Raw genomic sequence first — 19,323 nt, forward strand, 5'->3', positions numbered from 1 at the left:
TACAGCTTCAAGCACAGAGACTAGAGAATGGGAGGGAGCCAGCAGCCCTGGCAGCCAGTCCTGGGGTTCTTGGCCAGGTGTCTTACCCTCAGGCCCTGGCTTTTCCTACTTAACCAGTGGAATTAATATCAGTTGCTTGTTTTTCATTTCTACAAGAACTTCAGGGTCCCTCAGTAAGTTTTATAGAACTAGTGATAAAAATTGATAGCTCAATGGTGTTGCTTTAGATGCACTGTGTTTTAACATGGGGATTTATCTATGCTTGGGGATATACAGACTGTTTTAAATCTTCTCCAAATGCTCTTCAAAGTGTATCCCAAAAAAAGTATTAGGTCACTGTCACAGATTATACCCATTTTGCAGATAGAAACCAAAGATCGAGAGGTCAAGGGATGATTTCCTTTGGATCACATAATAGAATGTTTTGGCAAAGAGATTTTTTTGTTTTTTCTCGATTCTACTTCTTTCCTTTTGGCCCATCATACAGACTTTTCTCACATAATCTTCAATGCTTTAATGTATTTGGTTTCTTATAAGTCTTTCTTTTACTAGACTTTAAGCTCCTTGCAGGCAGGAACTAGATCTTATTTTTCTTTCTGTTTTTAGCTTAGGACCTGGAATTGTGTAGGCATGCAAAAAATGTTACTGAAATGTTTGCCCAGCTCTTACAAATGCTCTACCAACAATGCTCTTAGGCTTACTGTCATGAAAGCATCCTGTCTTGTGATTTACTGAAATCTCAGCTTTAAAAGGAACTTAAATATTACCCTCCACCTCCCCACTCCTGATTGTAATAACATCATACTCTATTTAAACTTCTTCAGTAAATTAGAGCTCCTGTCTTTTCAAGAAAGTACAGTGTACCTCTCACTAACTAGGAAAAAGTCCTAGATTTTTCCTTTGAAGCTACAGAGAACATGATTTGCACATACTTAGCTCCCTAAAAAATGACCACCAATACAAATTAAAAAGCAACACTATGCAATTTTAAATTTAAATCTTAATTCATCTCATCTAGATGACTTAAATGTTTGCTTTTCACTTTAACAGCAGGGAATCCATTTAAAAATATTTTTCAAATAAATAAGGACTCCTAGATATTAATGGAGATGCAAATATGTCTGGAGATTAATGAATTACTGCCAAATCCTAAAAGTGGCCACTAGAGAAAAGAGGAGTAGCTGAAGGTTTTGTAGGGGCTTAGTCACATAGTCCAGTAGTAATAGTTGGGAAATGAGTAGAGAGGGGATAACAAAAATAAAAACAGTTCAATTGGTCTAGATGGAGAAAAACAGCCCATAGGCTAATTGATTATAGCTGTCATGACAGTTGATTATAGTGTCTGTCTGTAAAAACACAGGGGGAAAAAAGCACAGAAAAACTCATGGCCTGTTTGGCTGTCTACAAATAGATGATGCAATGCAAGCCAGCCCCTCTCTGGTAAGAAACAGAGTGAACCCAGTGACGTGGCAGTATGGTAGGAGGCACTGTCTGCTGACACAGAAAAAAAGGTGGCCTTGCAGACTGTGGTTTGAAATGCCTTAGGAGCCAGGTGCTAGGTTACCTTATTGTGTTTAAAGACAGAGCCTTTGGGAAGTATCTTTTCTGTGTGCAAAGGACTTACAAACGATGATACTCTTAGGGATACTGACCCAATAGTAAAGGAACAATCCCTGTTCAGGTCTATCTTTGGGAATAAAGATGGCTTTACCCTCAAACCTGCTCCGCACTCCCTCTGGGGGTCCATTATGCTCAGGGGGACAAAGACAAGTGCAGCACATGCTTTTGGGAGAACAGATTGATCATAAACAGTAAATTAATTTTAGTTTAAATTCTATAGGTGCACAAAGGAAAGGGAACTCTCTCTGCTGTGGGCAATTGGGAGTAGAGACGTCTTCTCAGAGCAGGTCTTAAAACGGCTTCTAAGGTCATTAAGAGTTTGTTAAGGCCAGGTGCAGTGGCTCATGCCTGTAATCCCAACTCTTTGGGAGGCCAAGGCAGCCGGATCACCTGAGGTCAGCAGTTCAAGACCAGCCTGGCCAAGATGGTGAAACCCTGTCTCTACTAAAAATACCAAAAATTAGCCTGGCATGATGGTCCAGCTACTCAGGAGGTTGAGGCAGGAGAATCGCTTGAACCTGGGAGGCGGAGCTTGCAGTGAGCTGAGATTGTGCCACTGCACTCTAGCTTGGGCAATAAGAGTGAAACTCCATCTCAAAAAAAGAAAAAAAGAAAGAAAGAAAGAAAGAAAGAAAGAAAGAAAGAAAGAAAGAAAGAAAGAAAGAAAGAAAGAAAGAAAGAAAGAAAGAAAGAAAGAAAGAAAGAAAGAAAGAAAGAAAGAAAGAAATATCCCATGTTCTGGAAACAATCAGCAGCAGTTCTTGATGGCTGGAAGATCGAGGAAATGACAATGGGTTTCTTATTTTAGCGAGGTAAGTATATTGGCAGGGTGGAAAATGGACTGAAAGGCTGAGAGGGAGGTGAAGTTGGGGAGCCCAATTAGGCAGCTATTATAAAAACTTAAGTCAAGATGAGTGGGATTACTCTCTAAGAAGACAATATTGAAGAAAATGTTGCCCTGGGGTAAAAAGAATAAGGAGCAACTGTGTTCTAATATACTGTAGGGCCAGCTTGCATCTCCTAGCCCAGTCCAGTCACCAGGCAAGTGAAGGTCACATTCTTGTCCAGAAAACTGCAGCTGGAACTAGTTTTGATCTCAGAATCGGGCACCTAAAGGCACTAGAGCAGCAATTCTCAACCCTACCCATTCTTCACCTGGGAAACATATTTTAAATACAGGTGCCTCAACTCTACTTCAGACCTACTGAGTGAGAATCCTTGAGAGGAGATACAGTTTAAAAATATCCTGCACAGCCAGAACCGAGAGCCATGGCCCACACAGCAGTCAGGTCTAACAGTGACTCTTATTTGGTGTCTTTCTGGAAAAGTCTATAGGTGTATGCATATGGCAGTGGGGACACATTGTAATGGATGCAGTGTTAGAGGACTGAGAAGCCCATGAAGCAAGCTGCTTATTCCAGGGGAGACATCACTATTAGCAGAAATGGAAGAGGGGCCCTGCCACTATGTGACTTGAGTGTTTTGATCTTGAGAGCTTTGAACATATCTTTGCGCACACTCAAAGGAGATGTCTTAGTCCATCTGTGCTGTTATAAAAATAAAAACAATTCTGAGGCTGGGTACTTTATAAAGAGACTATTTTGGCTCACAATCCTGCAGGCTGTACAAGAAACATGGCACCAGCATCTGCTTCTGGTGAAGGCCTCAGGGTGCTTCCACTCCTGGCAAAAGGGGAAGGTTAGCAGGCATGTGCAGAAGTCAAACAGTGAGAAAGGAGGCAAGGTGGAAGTAGGTTCCAGGCCCTTTTTAGCAACGAGCTCTGAGGGAATTTACTCAGTGACCCCCAGGGAGGGCATTAATCTATTCATGAGGGGTCTGCCTCTGGGACCCAAACACCCCCATTAGGCCCTACCTCCAACAGTGGGAAAAAATTACAACAAGAAGTTTGGCGGGCAAAAATATCTAAACTATAGCAGGAGGTGTTCCAAAAGAATCTGGGGGACTGAATTTATAAAGAATATAATACAGGTTCTTAATCATCAATGACAGTCAATAAGGAGACAGGAGAAAACACCAGTCTTAGCCTTCGTTCCCAACAAACAGACTGGATAACTTCCATCAAGGTGAGTCCGTATATTACACGCTATCTCCACATCCAGAACTCTTGTATACTGTGAACAAGAAAATCTTAGTAAAAAGAATGACTTTCAGCCTGGCGCAGTGGCTCACGCCTCTAATCCCAGCACTTTGGGAGGCCAAGGCGGACGGATCACCTGAGGTCAGGAGCTCGAGACCAGCCTGGTCAACATGGCAAAACCCCATCTCTACTAAAAATACAAAAAATTAGCTGAGCATGGTGGCTTGTGCCTGTAGTCCCAGCTACTTGGGAGGCTGAGACACAAGAATCGCTTGAACCCAGGAGGCGGAGTTGCAGTGAGCCAACATCACACCACTGCACTCCAGCCTGGGTGACAGAGTGAGACTCCGTCTCAAAAAAAAAAAAAAAAAAAAAAAAAAAAAAAAAATGACATTCACTTAAGTTATTTAAGTTATGCCTGAGAAGCTAAAACCGTTTCTGTTTCTCAAGCTTTTCCACTACAAAAGGTACTCCAAGTGTATTGTGTTCTTTACCTTTTTCAAGATTCTCAAAAGCCCAGGGAAATAATAATTACAACCTACAGATGGAGGAATGGGGTTCTAAAAGCTTCATAGGTTCAGTAAAGACTATATAAAGTAACTTGGGAAAGCACACAGAGCTAAGAAGTGATGGATCCCTCCCTGAACCCATATCTGATAAAGCCAATGCTGGTAATCACCACAGTGTAAATACTTACATGTCTCCAGAATTCACAGTCCGTCTTGAATATAAGCACATTGAAATGAAAGAGTAAGTAAAGTTTAGGATTATCTTTGACTCCCTTCTTCAGCCCTCCCTGGATAGCCCTTGTGAAGGCAGCATTTGAGAGAACTTCTCTGCCACATGCTGATTCCTCTCACCACGGGAAGAAACCAACCTACCCTGGGAGCCTGAGAGCTCTTTGAGTATCTGTGGGTGAATCAACTAATCTGATTAATTGTTTTCAGAGGTGGGGAGCTGGGTACTGAGGAAGGGAAAATTTTGATGAGAAAGAATCTGGGCCTTTAGCACGTGAAACGTGAGGCTCAGAATTTAATGACTTGTTCAAAGTGAGATTTTAATAGACATGCTTTAACCAGCTATTTTGGACATCTTATACAGGCAAGAAGAGAAGGGGGATAGCAGTTGACTAAGCTATAAGGACACTTGTAAGGACACTATAAGACTGCAAACCAGATCAGTGTGAATGTACAAGTTAATTAATTCATTTAAGAGACCCTTACTATTGAGTAACTACAGACATTTTTTATTTGCATGGTTCCAATATGCATGAATTGTCATTATCATGATTTAATTGAGTAGTTCCAGTCCCCCAACAACACAATTCAAACTTTAGCTACCACAATATATTAGGTATGAGTGATTGCATAAGGCACAAACCTGCTACCAGCTCTTCAATTCACAAATTTCCACACAATAACACATGCGCATCATCATCAGTGACTCATGTCAGTTCTTTCAAGGTCTGTCAGTGACTGGTCACTGAGCACCTGCTGTTCACTTCACAACACAGACAGTAAAGCATACTTGTTTTGCCTCCTTGTCTCCGGTGATAAATCCATATGACATTTTACAAAAATGGATAATTCAAAGAGGGAGTTTGTCAGCAATGAGGAAAGCACAAGAAAACAAAAAGTTATAATGCTGTAAGTGAAATTCAGATGCGACAACGAATTGTAGAAGATACAGCTGACTATGGGAATGTCTACCTCAACACTCACTGAGAAATTCCACATATGCAGCCAGAGGAACTTAGTGAAAGCAAACTTATGAACATAAATAAAGAAGGTGACTGGGATATAAAGGATGAAAATGTCCCAGATAATATGATACTGGTAAAAAATTTCACATTAAAGAACTCTTGTAGGTATTTCAAAATACAAAGTGCAAAGAATAAAAGGTTGCCAGATGATTAGAAAAAAGTGTGACAATTTGCCAAGGCATATAAAAAATACTTGCTCTGTATCACAAGTTACATGACTGACAAGAAGAAAAAGGCAAGTACTATTCAAACTACTCTTTTTTATTTTTACAAAGAAATAATTTAATTTTCACTGTTTCTAAGATTTTAAAGAACAGCATACTAATAAAATATTATTTTACTATTTTTTATTTCCCCATATATCTAACAAAAAGATAATTTTTTAACATTTTGACAAAAAATTGGAAAGTTTATGGGTCAATCATAGTTTTTCTCATTGATCATTATGGTTTCATTCTTATGGTCTCCTACTACCATGCAAAGTAAGAATTTTCCTGTTTTAAGTGCTAAGCGTAAGAAGACATTGGTCCCTACCCTCATGGTGGTCTTACAGCAACAATTAATTCTAAAAATCTGTGATTGTTCTATGTTTAATGAGGGTGCTAGCCTAGCTCAAGGCACTCATAAAGCCTGTAGAGGAGTTGTGGGAAGTAAATTTGGTAGGGGATATGGAGAAAGTAGCAAAGGAAGTGCTGATGGGGGTGAGCACCAAGTCTGAGGAAAATGCAAATCTCCCCAGTCAAGCACGTTTACCTCCTCACCTCCAGAGGCAGGGTGGGGAGTGACTCCGGGTTGGTTTTTAAACTGGCTGCCAACTGCTCAGCTGTTATGCCAGATACATATTAATTGCCAACAGAATGCAGAGACACAGGTTCAAGTTCCTTCTCAAAAGTAATACCGAAACTTGAAATGCTAACAAGTGCCACCCTCAGCCAACTTAGGTGAATAAACTTTCTTAAAATCAGTACAAAAGGTTTGGATGCAAGTCTCTTAGTCCCCAAAGCCACAGAAATGCAAAGAAGCATCAGGGGCTGCGACAATATACGTTCTTAAGGAAATACAGTTATAGGAGCATATGAAATGACGCATCTGGCTTTATGAGCTGGCAATGATTTTTAAGTCCAGAATGCACATTATATTGCACTGTTTTTCCATCATAAAACATTTAAAATTTTTTATTTATGGCCCTTACCAAGGAAGATGTGTGGCTATGTTATATGTGTGTGGATGCAATTAGGAACAAAGCTACTAAGAGATAGAAGCTTCCTTAGGATTCATCTTGTCCAACTTCTCATTTAAAAAAAAAAAAAAACGGCCAGGGGTGGTGACTCACACCTGTAATCCCAGCACTTTGGGAGGCCAAGGAGGGCAGATCATTTGAGGTTAGAAGTTCGAGACCAGCCTGGCCAACATGGTGAAACCCCGTCTCTACTAAAATACAAATATTAGCTGGGCATGGGGGCGGGCACCTGTAATCCCAGCTACTTGGGAGGCTGAGGCAGAAGAATCGCTTGAACCCAGGAGGCGGAGGTTGCAGTGAGCTGACATTGCGCCACTGCACTCCAGCCTGGGCAACAGAGCGAAACTCTCTCTCTCAAAATAAATAAATAAATAAATAATTAAATTAAAAACAACAAAACAACAAATGAGGTGAATTTAGTCTAGCGAGGCCAACTGCCTAGCTCCATAGTCAGATTCCTGCATCATTATAACAACAGCTGACATTGAGTGAGTATTAGTTTGTGCTGGGTGCAATGCTGAGGGTTTTACATAAGAAGCATTATCTTGGGGGGGGCAGAAATGGTAGCTTACGCCTGTAATTTCAGCACTTTGGGAGGCCAAGGCAGGTGGATCACCTGAGGTCAGGAGTTTGAGGCCAGCCTGGCCAGCATGGTGAAACCCTGTCTCTACCAAAAAATACAAAAATTAGCCAGGCATGGTGGCACATGCCTGTAGTCCCAGCTCCTCAGGAGGCTGAGGTGAGAGAATCACTTGAACCTGGGAGGCGGAGGTTGCAGTGAGCCAAGATCGCGCCACTGCACTCCAGCCTGGGTGAAAGAGTGAGATCCCATCTCAAAAAAAAAAAAAAAAAAAAATACATAAGTAAAAATAAGAAGGATGATCCTCAGAAATTATAAAATAGTTACTACTACCATTATCATTTTACAGGCTTGTTATTCAGCTAACCATGAGACAGCTGGGATTTGAATTCAGGCAGAATAATCTGAGCTGACATTCTTAAGTATGAAGCTATGATTGTTAAAAATTACCCTTTCCAGTTACTTAACTATGTGGCCCAAAATAAGGTAACCATGCCCCCTGGAGGACGTTAGAGTCTAGCTTTCCATATACTACTACTAATCTTTAAACAACCACCAGAATGTAATACCCACTTTACTGATAAGAAAACTGAACGCGTAAAATAAAATGGTTTCCCAAGGTTGTACAGTTTACGACTGGTGAAAGCAGAATTCAACATTCAAGTCTGTCTGGTTCTTTGACACACGTAAGCCTGCCTCCCTGGATTAGGACTAGGCCTTCCCAAAGCACGCTCTCTGGTTTCTATTTGAACAGGACTTGCATACGTTAAATATCTGATCTGAAATCAATGTGGATCCAGGTATTGCTGGAACCAATTTAAGTCTAAAGCAAATATTTCACATTCCTTAATCAATCTCTCTCTCCGTGTGTGTGTGTGAGAGAGAGAGGGAGAGAGAAAGAGAGAGAATATCAAGGGTCTTGCAGTTCACATGAGATAGTCCTACTGAAGAGGCCAGTGGTAAATCAAACTCAGAGTGTGATTTTGAGGTTGCATTTAGGTGAAGGAAGAGAAAAATTCACTGCTTGTTGTTCTCACAGAACATAGATAGCAACAGACATGAAAACAGAGCCACTGTAGAAAATGTCTGCAAGCAGTGGCTACTAACAAATGGCAGGGAAAGGCCGTTCTAGGAAGGAAAGGGAGGAGAATCTGCTGCCCTCTTTTCATTTTACTGGCCACACCTCCCCCACATGGTCTGTCAAGAGAAACAGGTCTGAGAAAAGCAGCATGATTCTCACCACAGCTCTTTAGCAAGTTTCCAGGGGTTTTCAGCATAGCAGGCAGCTGCTTCCCAAATTCAGCTCTGTTCCCTCCTCCTGGTTGAGCTGCTTGGTGTATAAACTCCGCCCGGCCAGCACACACCTCCTGACGCTCTTGAGTGGTGGCCAAAGCCTGTTAGGAGTGAAGCAGGTAGGGCTACCTTCCCAGGCTAGTGGCAGAGCTAGTTTGAGATGCTTTGCAACACAAAAAAGCCAATTTGAAAGATGGGATTATTGTCTCCCTTTTAAACGCTGTAACAAATCACTTCCAGATGTTGGCTATCTCACTCACCTCTTTTTCTTTCTCTTCTCAGTTAAAAAGGCTTAGTCCTGGAAAAGTAGAAGAGGTGAAAAACCTGCCTGGGGAGGCTGCTGAAGGACGCCAGGAAGAATTCTTATCTCCAAATTCGATCCTGCCTCCCAGCTAGCTGCTGGTGTTTGAAATTCCAACTCTGAAGTGTTAGTCTGGTATCTTCTTTTAAAATGTAGAAGAGAGTAAACAAAGTTATTCACAGTGTAGTGTTAATTCTTCAGCTGCAGGCTGGAATCTGCTGGCTCCCCTTAGGCAGGAAATGCCTGCTTAAATCATCCCTTAGGTGGGAAGAAAATTCAAAAAGGGAAGGTTTTTGGAGGTGGGCTTTCACTAATTTCACCTTTTTGCATGGCAAAACCAAGAAATAAGGTCCTCTCAATCTCAGAAATTAATCTTTGTTTTCATTTAATTTGAACCAGGAAAACTTCTAATGCCAACATCAAGACTTTGTCAGTTAAAGCTTTTCTTAATATTTTAGGATGAATAGCTAAAACTTGGAAATCAGGACGATTTAGATTCCTTCCCAAAACCATTTTCCAGGTACGCTTAAGGACTTTTGTTTTGATTTGTACTATATATGCATTTGAAGCCAAAGCACAGATGCGGATATTCAAATTTTAATGGTTGGCCATTTGATTAAGCAGAGTTCAGACATTTTCACTTTCCCTCTCAACATTGATTATCTTTGCAGTTCGGTTTAACAAGGCACTGTTTCCCAGCGCTATCTACTGCTACCCAAATCAGCTGTGGTGGTCACCATGGTAACCACCCACTCATTTTCCCTGTTATTTCACTTTGTAACACTTAAAGAGCAGTGCACAGGCTAAAAAACCCTATGGAGGGGGAAAACCCTCAAATAGGAGTCAATCAAGCTCACCTGAAATGCAGAGTCATCTAAGTGTAAATGTTTTATATTTTTTTAAAAAATCAGCTATGAATATATTCATCAGAAACAAATGATCACTAGGAAAACAACACTGAAGGGTTGAATCTGCTCATTGCCTGGTGACTAAAAACATTTTAAAAGTGTTTTTTAGGGATAAAATGGGGTTAACACTAACATTTCTAACTAATCTTGACAAAGGGCTTCTTCCCTCGATGGGATTGAAAGCTGTGGAAGTCTCCAGGGTTTTAAGTTAAATCATAAAACTAAACAAGGTCTGTTTAAACCACACCTACGGGCTTGGGATTGTATTTTTCCATATGAATTTCCTTCCCTCCCCACACAAAAATATTAGGAGAAAAGTTTTTTAAAAAGAACTTTCTTTCAAAGCAGTATTTTGCTCATTTATTTTATGATTGGTTATTAAGTCTGCCAATCATAGGTCTAAATGACAAGGAGGTATGGGAAATCAGATGAGTCACTGAGCCAGGCAGGAAGGCAGGTATTCAATCAAACCCCCCAAAAAGATAAGGGCTGCACAAGTGTAGACCTGTAGACCATCTCTCTGTTAGACACAGGTATTTGACCATTGCCAAATAGGTCAGCCACAAGTGGAAGCTAATCTTGATGGCAAGTCAGTTATTGCAGACCCTGAGAGACAACAGATCTGCCTGAAAACAAACAAACAAACAAAAAAACAGTGCTTTGAGGAGTATCATGAAGACTTTCCGTTTCTCTGCAGGCATCCTGATAGCATGCCCCTTTTGGCTCCTAGAAAGACAATAATGACCCCTTCAGATGAACACTCTCTTCCTGCCCACAAATGTCTGTTGCATCTAAGACAGGTGTCTTACCTCTTCCCAATCACCACCACGGATAAAGAACAATTGAAAATGATTCTCCCACCATTGCAAAATGATTCTACTACTTCTAGTAGAGAACTTCTGGTTTTCAGGGATCAGGACTCTCCAATTCCTCTGCTCATTGAGGTTGAGATTCTGTGTTGTTTTAACAATATAAGAGCAGCTCCTATCACTTTTCAAACTGAACAAGCTTATTTTCATAGCCTCTACATAGTCTACATAGATAATTTTATTCAACACAATCAACAGTCCACTCCTTACCCGGTTGAGATTGCCTAGGGACAGATTTTGAGGGTGATGCCGATAAGTAAGTCGTAAGGGACCTCCTAAACAGACAGGAGACTTGAGGGACCCAGGGTTCCAGAGTCTGCCCTATGTAGAGGCCACAGTGATTGTTGTTCACAGCCATTATCAGCTGGTCCCTCTCCACCTTCCACTCTCCACCACCCAAGGCTAATGTGGTGCACAGGGGAGAGGTTTATAGGGAAAACTCGGTGGAATCAGGTGCAACAGGATGCCCTTGGACTGTGAGTAATGCAAACATTGACATCTGGAAAGCCTGGAAGAGTCATTATCACTTGGCTCCCCTTTGCCTTCTACTGGACACCTCTTCCTTCCCAAAAGTTCCCAGGATTTCTTTGTGACTTTTCCAAAGCTCCCTGCTTCCTATTCTATTCAAAAGTCTTTCCAATTCTAATATATTCCATGTAAAATATAAAATGGGTGGAGTGGATGGGGTGCAAAGCTATCAGATTCGTTATTTGATTTAAAGTTTAAGACTAGGGAACATGGAGACTTGGTTCTAGTCCAACCTCAGAAAAAATCCACTTCGGTGATTTTAGTCAGATTATTTTCACTTGGCTTTTTCATCTGTCAAACTATATATTTAGCGAGATCAGACAAAAGGAAGTTCTCTGTAAAGTTAAAAGTTTAGTTCAAATTTCAGAGGCCACAGAACTATTATACAGCTGAAGTCATACTATAGATTGGAGAGTTCAGCCAAATTCATGGATTTTACAGGGCATAAAGTCTTTGGTTAGTGGTATCGCAATTCTAGTGATATGAACTAGAATCTTCAGCCTCAAACCTCCACATCTAATCAGGCACCAAATCCCATTAATCTTACCTCCAAAATGTCTCCCTACTCTGTATGTCCCTCTGTTGCCACTGCCACTGTCATGAATGCTGCTGTCTCCAAACTTGTTCCTTCCCTCTTATGTCACGTTCCCTTAGTGCATTAGCCACACCAGCAGTCAGAGGACTCTTTCTAAAATACTCACCTCATCTTCTCTCTTCTCTGTTCAAATCCACTGCTGACTCCCCATCAACTAGAGCACAAAGCCCATGTTTTTAGTAAAGCACATAACATCTTCACAATTTTGCTTCCCTAATAGCCTCTCTTCTCACCATCTTCTTCCTAGAAAACTTGGTGACTTTATACTGACAGCTCTTTCATCTTTTTTATACACTCACTTTATTCATTCTTCTAAAGCATACTCAAACACTGCTGCCTCTGGGAATCCTTCCAAACCTCACAGACTGAGATAATGACCAACCTGCTATTCCCATAGCATCTCCTATATGTCCCTTATTCCAGCATTTCTCACACTACCCTGCAATATTTTGGATCCTTGCTTGGCTGAAGGTTCCACTGGTATGACCCAGCATAGCATTTCTGATGGCCTGGTTTGAATAACTCACAAAGGACTTTGCACAAATCCCTGGACACATCTAAGCAGTTCTGGGGCAAGGAGTCATTCTTCCCCTGCCTTCAGCAATGTCATGCTGGCAACACTCTTGTCTTAGGCCTAAATCACAGGGCCTTCCTCCTTGAAATAGGCTCAGTTCCTGGGAATCCATTTGGTCTCTGCACTTTAACTTATAACTGAACAGGGATTTAACAGCACTTATGCCAGTGTTTGCAAAACAGTGGTACACAGTTGTCTTGCCCAGGAATAAATTAAGGTTGGTGGAATATTGTTGCCCTGTTTTCTTTCTTTCTTTCTTTCTTTCTTTCTTTCTTTCTTTCTTTCTTTCTTTCTTTCTTTCTCTTTCTTTCTTTCTTTCTTTCTTTCTTTCTTTTTCTTTCCTTTTTTAATTCTTTCCTTCTACAATGCAGGCATGATTATAAGCATTGTTACTTCCACTAGGTAACTTCCAAGATAGGCTACTATGAAGATATCTTAATAAATTATTTTAGACAATGCTAGGTAAAAAAAAAGTTCCACCCAGGAAAGACGTGTGTAAGTCTGTAAAGTATATATTTCTTATTTATCAACTGCTCCACAGGCAAAGTTAGAAGGTTTAAATTCTGACGTTTGGACATTCATTACCACTAAGGATAATATTGTACGTTATTCTGCAAATGACTCTAAATACAGCATTTAATGGTGGGGTGGACATGTTTCATTCAAATCTAAAGCTAAGGAAGGGAAGTGGACCTTATTAGGCAGAAGTTTCCTATGGTACTTGTGACAGTTACTGAATGAAAAACAAAGGTAGAGTTTTTCAAAAGCATATTTCAAGCCATACAATCTCTGTGTGGGACAGCCAGAGCCTTCCTGAAAACGAAGCACTCCAAGCTTCCTCAGGTTAATCAGGCCTAATAATACAGGAATTACTCTTCCTCAGCTGGGCACTTAAACCATGAGCCTGGAGATAGTACACATCTGAAGGACCTGCCAAAATGGACTATAAATCACATCACTTTGCATTAAGTTCTTCAAACCAGCCGGACCAGTCTTCACCATTCTCTGTGAGCTGAAAAATACAGGATCATAGTTCGCAGGGCTGCAGATAAAATTCTGCAGCAGTCAATTCGGTGGAATTGATGAAGGCAGCAGTCAAAATTCAGTGGAGATTCTAGACATTAGACTCCAGTCTGGGCAAAGTTGAATTGGCAGTCGTTGTGCATCTTAATAATTGAAGTTTTACAGTGAATCTGAGTTGCCCATTTCTATACAGATTCATTTATTGCTAAACGAACATATGACCATTAAAATATGTCTTCTTTTAAGAAGAATGAGCACGATACTTTATACACAATAATGTCAGATCAGAAACCAAGTAACTTGTATCAGAAAAGTAAACCACTTTATAGAACCAAAAATAAAACGAAACAAAACTTTTTTTTAATTGTAGAAACAATTCAAGTTTACTAAGGAAAAACACAAGAGATTTTTAAAGAAAAGATATTAGAACAAAATAGATATTACTACTCAGGGTCAATCATTGTGAGTATGTTGGTCATTTCCTTCTAGGTGTTTTTATGTTTTTGTTTTGTTTTTTGTTTTTTACAATGTTGAGGTCACATTACATCAAAAAAATGTTCACTTTACTGTTTCATTTGCTGTAATTGCACACATTTTCCTGTTAATACCTCTTTGTCAGAAGCATTTTAATAACTCCTTAACATTTCACTGAGTAGATACATTGTAAATTACTTAACCATTTCCCATTGTTGAAAATTTATAATACAATATTTCAAATTTTAAGAACGGATACTTAAGCTATAATGTATATGATTGTGGGAGACCAGAATATGCCTCTCCAAAATATAAACAATTACTGAACTAAAGACAATCAAGAAGAAGCAGATGTGGGAAAACTTTCTGCCCTCCATTTTCCTAAAAGCAGCACATAGATTTACAAAGACGAAGGTATTCTCCCCCCATCCCTGCTTTTCTACCAGGGAGAACAAAGGTTAACCGCTGAACACAACTTTGGACCTCATCAGCCTGGTCATGGTACCAGGATAATCCACAATAACAAGCTTTGCTAACTAGCCTTTATCTGCCATTTATTTGCCTTCCTACAACCTGCTCACTGTGCCTGAAGAGACTCAAAGTCCTTTTCCTTCATCTTGTCACTTCTCTAAAAATTTGCTGTTTCTTGTTGAAGATGTTACATAAGCTGAAATTCAAAGCCACTTTTTTGAGAATTACTCATTCCCTGGTTGTCTCCCATGTGCATATGAAACCAGGGGTCTGTTCCAACTAAGAACCTATAGGGGTCATTCTTCCTTTCTCAGCATGATTATTCCCAATAAGGGAGCCTTATTAGGTCCCTAAATTTTAGATGATGAAACAGAAATTAGCAAGGGTCAAAAACATCTAAATAAAGCTCATTTTATAAATAGGGTAGTGGTTATGAGTTTATTCTCTTGAGTTAGTATACTCACTGACCTTAAGTCCTGGTTCTGCTACTTCCATGTGGCCCTCTGCGTTATGTAATTTTCCTACCTCAGTTTTCTTTCTTTTTTTCTTTTGTAAGTTCAGATACAAGTGCAGAATGTGAAGGTTTGTTACATAGGTATCCATGTGCCATGGTGTTTTGCTGTACCTAGCAACCCATCATCTAGGTTTTAAGCCCCTCATGCATTAGCTATTTGTCCTAATGCTCTCCCTCCTCTCTCCCCCGAGCCCCTGACTGGCCTTGGTGTGTGTTGTTCCCCTCCCTGTGTCCACGTGTTCTCGTTGTACAGGTCCCACTTATGAGTGAGAACATGTAGTGTTTAATTTTCTGTTCCTGTGTTAGTTTGCTGAGGATGGTGGCTTCCAGCTTCATCCATGTCCCTGCAAAGAACATGATTTCATTCCTTTTTTACAGGTGCATAGTATTCCATGGTGTATATGTACCACATTTTCTTTATCCAGTCTATCATAGATAGGCATTTGGGTTGGTCCCATGTCTTTGCTATTGGGAATAGTGATGCAATAAACACATGTGTGCATATGTCTTTACAGTAGAATGATTTATATTCCTTTGGGTATATACCCAGTAATGGGATTGCTGGGTCAAATGATATTTCTGGTTCTAGATCCTTGAGAAATCACCACACTGTCTTCCACAATGGTTGAACTAATTGACATTCCCACCAACAGTGTAAAGGCATTCCTAATTCTCCACAGCCTCACCAGCATCTATTGTTTCTTGACTTTTTGATAATCTCCATTCTGGCTGCCTGCCTCAGTTTTCTTATCTGTTAAATGAAAACAAGAGCTATACCACCAGAAAGGGTTATCATTAAATGAGTGCCTTTAAAGCACTTAGTACAGCATTTGCCACAAAATAGTCATTTAATAAATGTTAGCAACTTAAGAACAATTGTCAGTGTTAGTGCTTTGTTATTATTTGGTATTATTTGTAATTATTATTACTAATAATTTGATTTTGCTGAGCTGTGGCTATGTTGTCAGAAGAGACTGACTGAAATGTACTTAACAATTAATTTCGATCTAATGAGTATGTTAAAAACATGTTTATTTAAGGAGAAAGCCATTTTGTGTTTTTGGATGTGATTCCAGAAAGCATGTATAGGAAGCTGTTTTAGGGAAAAAACTCAGTTGTGGGCTGGAGAAATAATTAAATTAATTATTTAATTAAAACATACAATCTCAAGGTTGGTAGGAAGGGTAATTTTGGGTAACATTCTCCCCTTACTCCATCCAGATGCCAGGCGACCTTCAACTATTCTTTTTTTTTTTGAGACGGAGTCTTTCTCTGTCCCCCAGGCTGGAGTGCAGTGGTGCGATCTTGGCTCACTGCAAGCTCCGCCTCCCGGGTTCACATCATTCTCCTGCCTCAGCCTCCCGAGTAGCTGGGATTACAGGCGCCCGCCACCATGCCCAGCTTTTTTGTATTTTTAGTAGAGACGGGGTTTCACCGTGTTAGCCAGGATGGTCTCGATCTCCTGACCTCGTGATCCGCCCGCCTCGGCCTCCCAAAGTGCTGGGATTACAGGCTTGAGCCACCGTGCCCGGCCAACCTTCAACTATTCTTAAATGTCTCTCGTGTTGGGGAGCTTCATACCTACCAAGGTAGCTATTATGCTTAGAAATTTAGTTTTATATGGAACCAAAATATGTCTTTCTGTAACTTCAACATGTTGATAATAAACTCACAGATAACCCTAAACAAGCTTTAATAGTGAATTTTCCGTGTAGTGAAATGTTGGGGATCACAACTTCTAATGGATTTATTTTGGAATTTAAAAGAAATTGGTGAGAGCCCAAAGGGAATAAAACCAAGTATTAATTATGCAGGCTTTGTGTGTATTTGAGAAGATTTACGTATTCATTATCATGCATGCTTTCCTGCAAATTAAATAATCTAAAATAAAAGGAAAGCTTAATGATTTTTCTCAAGAAAAAATGTCTAAAGCTAGAATTCTAAAATGGCTCCTTTAAAGTTCAGATGGAAGCTCTTTCATAGTTTCATGCTTCAGTTGGGGAGAGGAATGGGGGAAGGAAGCATTGGGAAACATTTTTGCTGAGGTAGAAAGCTCATAGCTCACCTTCTGAGGACATCTGCTTCTCCATAACTGAACCACTTTCTACACAGTAGTGAACACTCAGAAGTATTTAGAAACTGACTCAATGGCTGGGTGCGATGGCTCACACCTGTAATCCCAGAAATTTTGGAGGCTGAGGCGGGCAGATCACTTGAGGTCAGGAGTTTTGAGACCAGCCTGGCCAACATGGTGAAACCCCATCTCTGCTAAAAATACAAAAATTACTGGGCATGGTGGTGGGTGCTTGTAATCCCAGCTACTTGGGAGGCTGAGGCAGGAGAATCGCTTGAATCCAGGAGGCAGAGGTTGCAGTGAGCTGAGATCATGCCACTGCACTCCAGCCTGGGCAATGGAGGGAGACTCCATCTCAAAAAAAAAAAAAAAAGAAAGAAAGAAAAAAGAAATTGACTCAAATGGCAACTCTGGTAAATGAGGAGCTCTGTGAGTCACTAATAAAACCACTCACTAGAACTTAACAAAATCTCTCAACACTGCATATCATATCAGGCATGTTTACCTATCACATCACTGAAAAAGCAGGGTTTCTTTGCATAAAGATTAACTAATGTATTTGATATTTAATTTTCAGTCTCTAGCACAGAAGCTGGCAAGTAGCTGGTGTTTAATAGTGCGCAGGTGGCTGAATGAGTGAAAATCCATCCCTGGAAGCCATAGGAAGAAATGCTTAGTCCCTCTAATGTCTTGTTACTTCGGTAGCTGCTCAAATATTGGAGGACTGAGACTTACTCTTCTGGCTTCTTCCTCCTCTCTACAATCATCACTTCTCTCTGGCCTAGGCTAACTATGCCCAATTCTAGCCATCATCTTCAAATCCCTTCATCTAAGAAATTTCCAAATGTGCCTTTGCTCATTTGTTTCTTTGTTGTTGTTGCTTTAAATGGATTTAGGAGAATACATGTGCAGTTTTGTTACATGGATATATTGTGAAGTGGAGAAGTCTGGGCTTTTAGTGTAACCATCACCCAAATAATGAATATTGTACCCATTAAGTAATTTCTCATCCCTCATCCTTCTCCCACCCTCCCACCCTCCCAAGTCTCCAGTGTCTACTATTCCACTCTGTATGTCCACATGCACACATTATTTACCTCCTACTTATCAGTGAGAACATGTGGTAGTTGACTTTCTAAGTTATTTTACTCAATGTAATGGCTTCCAGTTCCAACCATATTGTTGTAAAAGACATGATTTCATTCTTTTTATGGCTAAATAATATTCCATATCTATATCTATCTATAGACAGAGATATCTCTACATCTCTCTATATGTATCACATTTTCTTTACCCAATCATTTGTTGCCCACACTATTCATAGAGGTCCTGGTGAACTCATATCTGGCATATCTGAGTAACATTCTTTAAAAGTATGCTTTTCAAATTGCACATCACAACCCAAAAGTGGATTGTGAAATCAAATCAATTTATGGCCAATAATTTTCCCTTCCTTCCTTCCCTCCTTCCTTCCTTCCTTCCTTCCTTCCTTCCTTCCTTCCTTCCTTCCTCCTTCCTTCCTTCCTTCCTTCCTTCCTTCCTTCCTTCCTTCCTTCCTTCCTTCCTCCCCTCCCTCCCTCCCTCCCTCCCTCCTTCCTTCCTTCCTTCCTTCCTTCCTTCCTTCTTTCCTTCCTTCCTTCTTCCTTCCTTCCTTCTTTCCTTCCTTCCTTCCTCCTTCCTTCCTTCCTTCCCTCCCTCCTTCCTTCCTCTTTCTTTCTTTTCTTTCTTTCTTTCTTTCTTTCTTTCTTTCTTTCTTTCTTTCTTTCTCTCTCTCTCTCTCTTTCTTTCTTTCTTTCTTTCTTTCTTTCTTTCTTTCTCTTTCTTTCTTTTCTTTTCTTTCTTTCAGATGTAGCTTTGCTCTGTCACCCAGGCTGGAGTGCAGTGGCACTATCTCGGCTCACTGCAATCTCTGCCTCACAGGTTGAAGCGATTCTTGTTCCTCAGCCTCCCGAGTAGCTGGAACTACAGGCACAGACTACAGTGCCAGGCTATTTTTTGTATTTTAGTAGAGATGGGTTTCACCACGTTGGCTAGGCTCGTCTTGAACTCATGACCCCATGTGATCTTCCTGCCTTGGACTCCCAAAGTGCTGGGATTACAGGCATGAGCCACTGTACTCGGCCCATAGTTTTCTTTAAAATAAAATAGAAACTTCAGAGGATAATGCACACAGTAAGAGTATTATTTCATAAAACATTTATGTCAATTGTTTAATTATGTGTGCCTATGTATCATTATATATACATTAATATTTTATACATATACATATGTATATGTATACGTATTTTATACATATTTGTCATATACCACACACATACAAGGCACCCCACATAGAGTGTGCAGAACTCGTTATAGGTATTAGCCTCTACTCACCTGTTTGTCTTGTCACCTTTGTGTAG

General features: G+C 40.3%; 1 protein-coding gene across 20 annotated transcripts in view; it reads right to left on the reverse strand.

Moving 5' to 3' along the window:
* The window catches only part of DLG2 (discs large MAGUK scaffold protein 2), a 2,210,459-nt gene that overhangs the window by 284,156 nt on the left and 1,906,980 nt on the right, over window positions 1-19,323 (reverse strand). The window contains exon 1 of one of the 20 annotated variants that reach the window (XM_032761692.2): window positions 8,541-8,835. The exons of 17 other annotated variants lie outside the window; for them this stretch is intronic. In XM_032761692.2, the coding sequence (XP_032617583.1) occupies window positions 8,541-8,577 (37 nt within the window). In that variant the 5' untranslated portion in view covers window positions 8,578-8,835. 2 more of the 20 variants (XM_058424507.1, XM_032167979.3) reach the window with 2 other exon arrangements.

Source organism: Hylobates moloch, unplaced genomic scaffold (assembly GCF_009828535.3).
Source record: "Hylobates moloch isolate HMO894 unplaced genomic scaffold, HMol_V3 SCAFFOLD_11, whole genome shotgun sequence".
Classification (NCBI taxonomy): Eukaryota; Metazoa; Chordata; class Mammalia; order Primates; family Hylobatidae; genus Hylobates; species Hylobates moloch.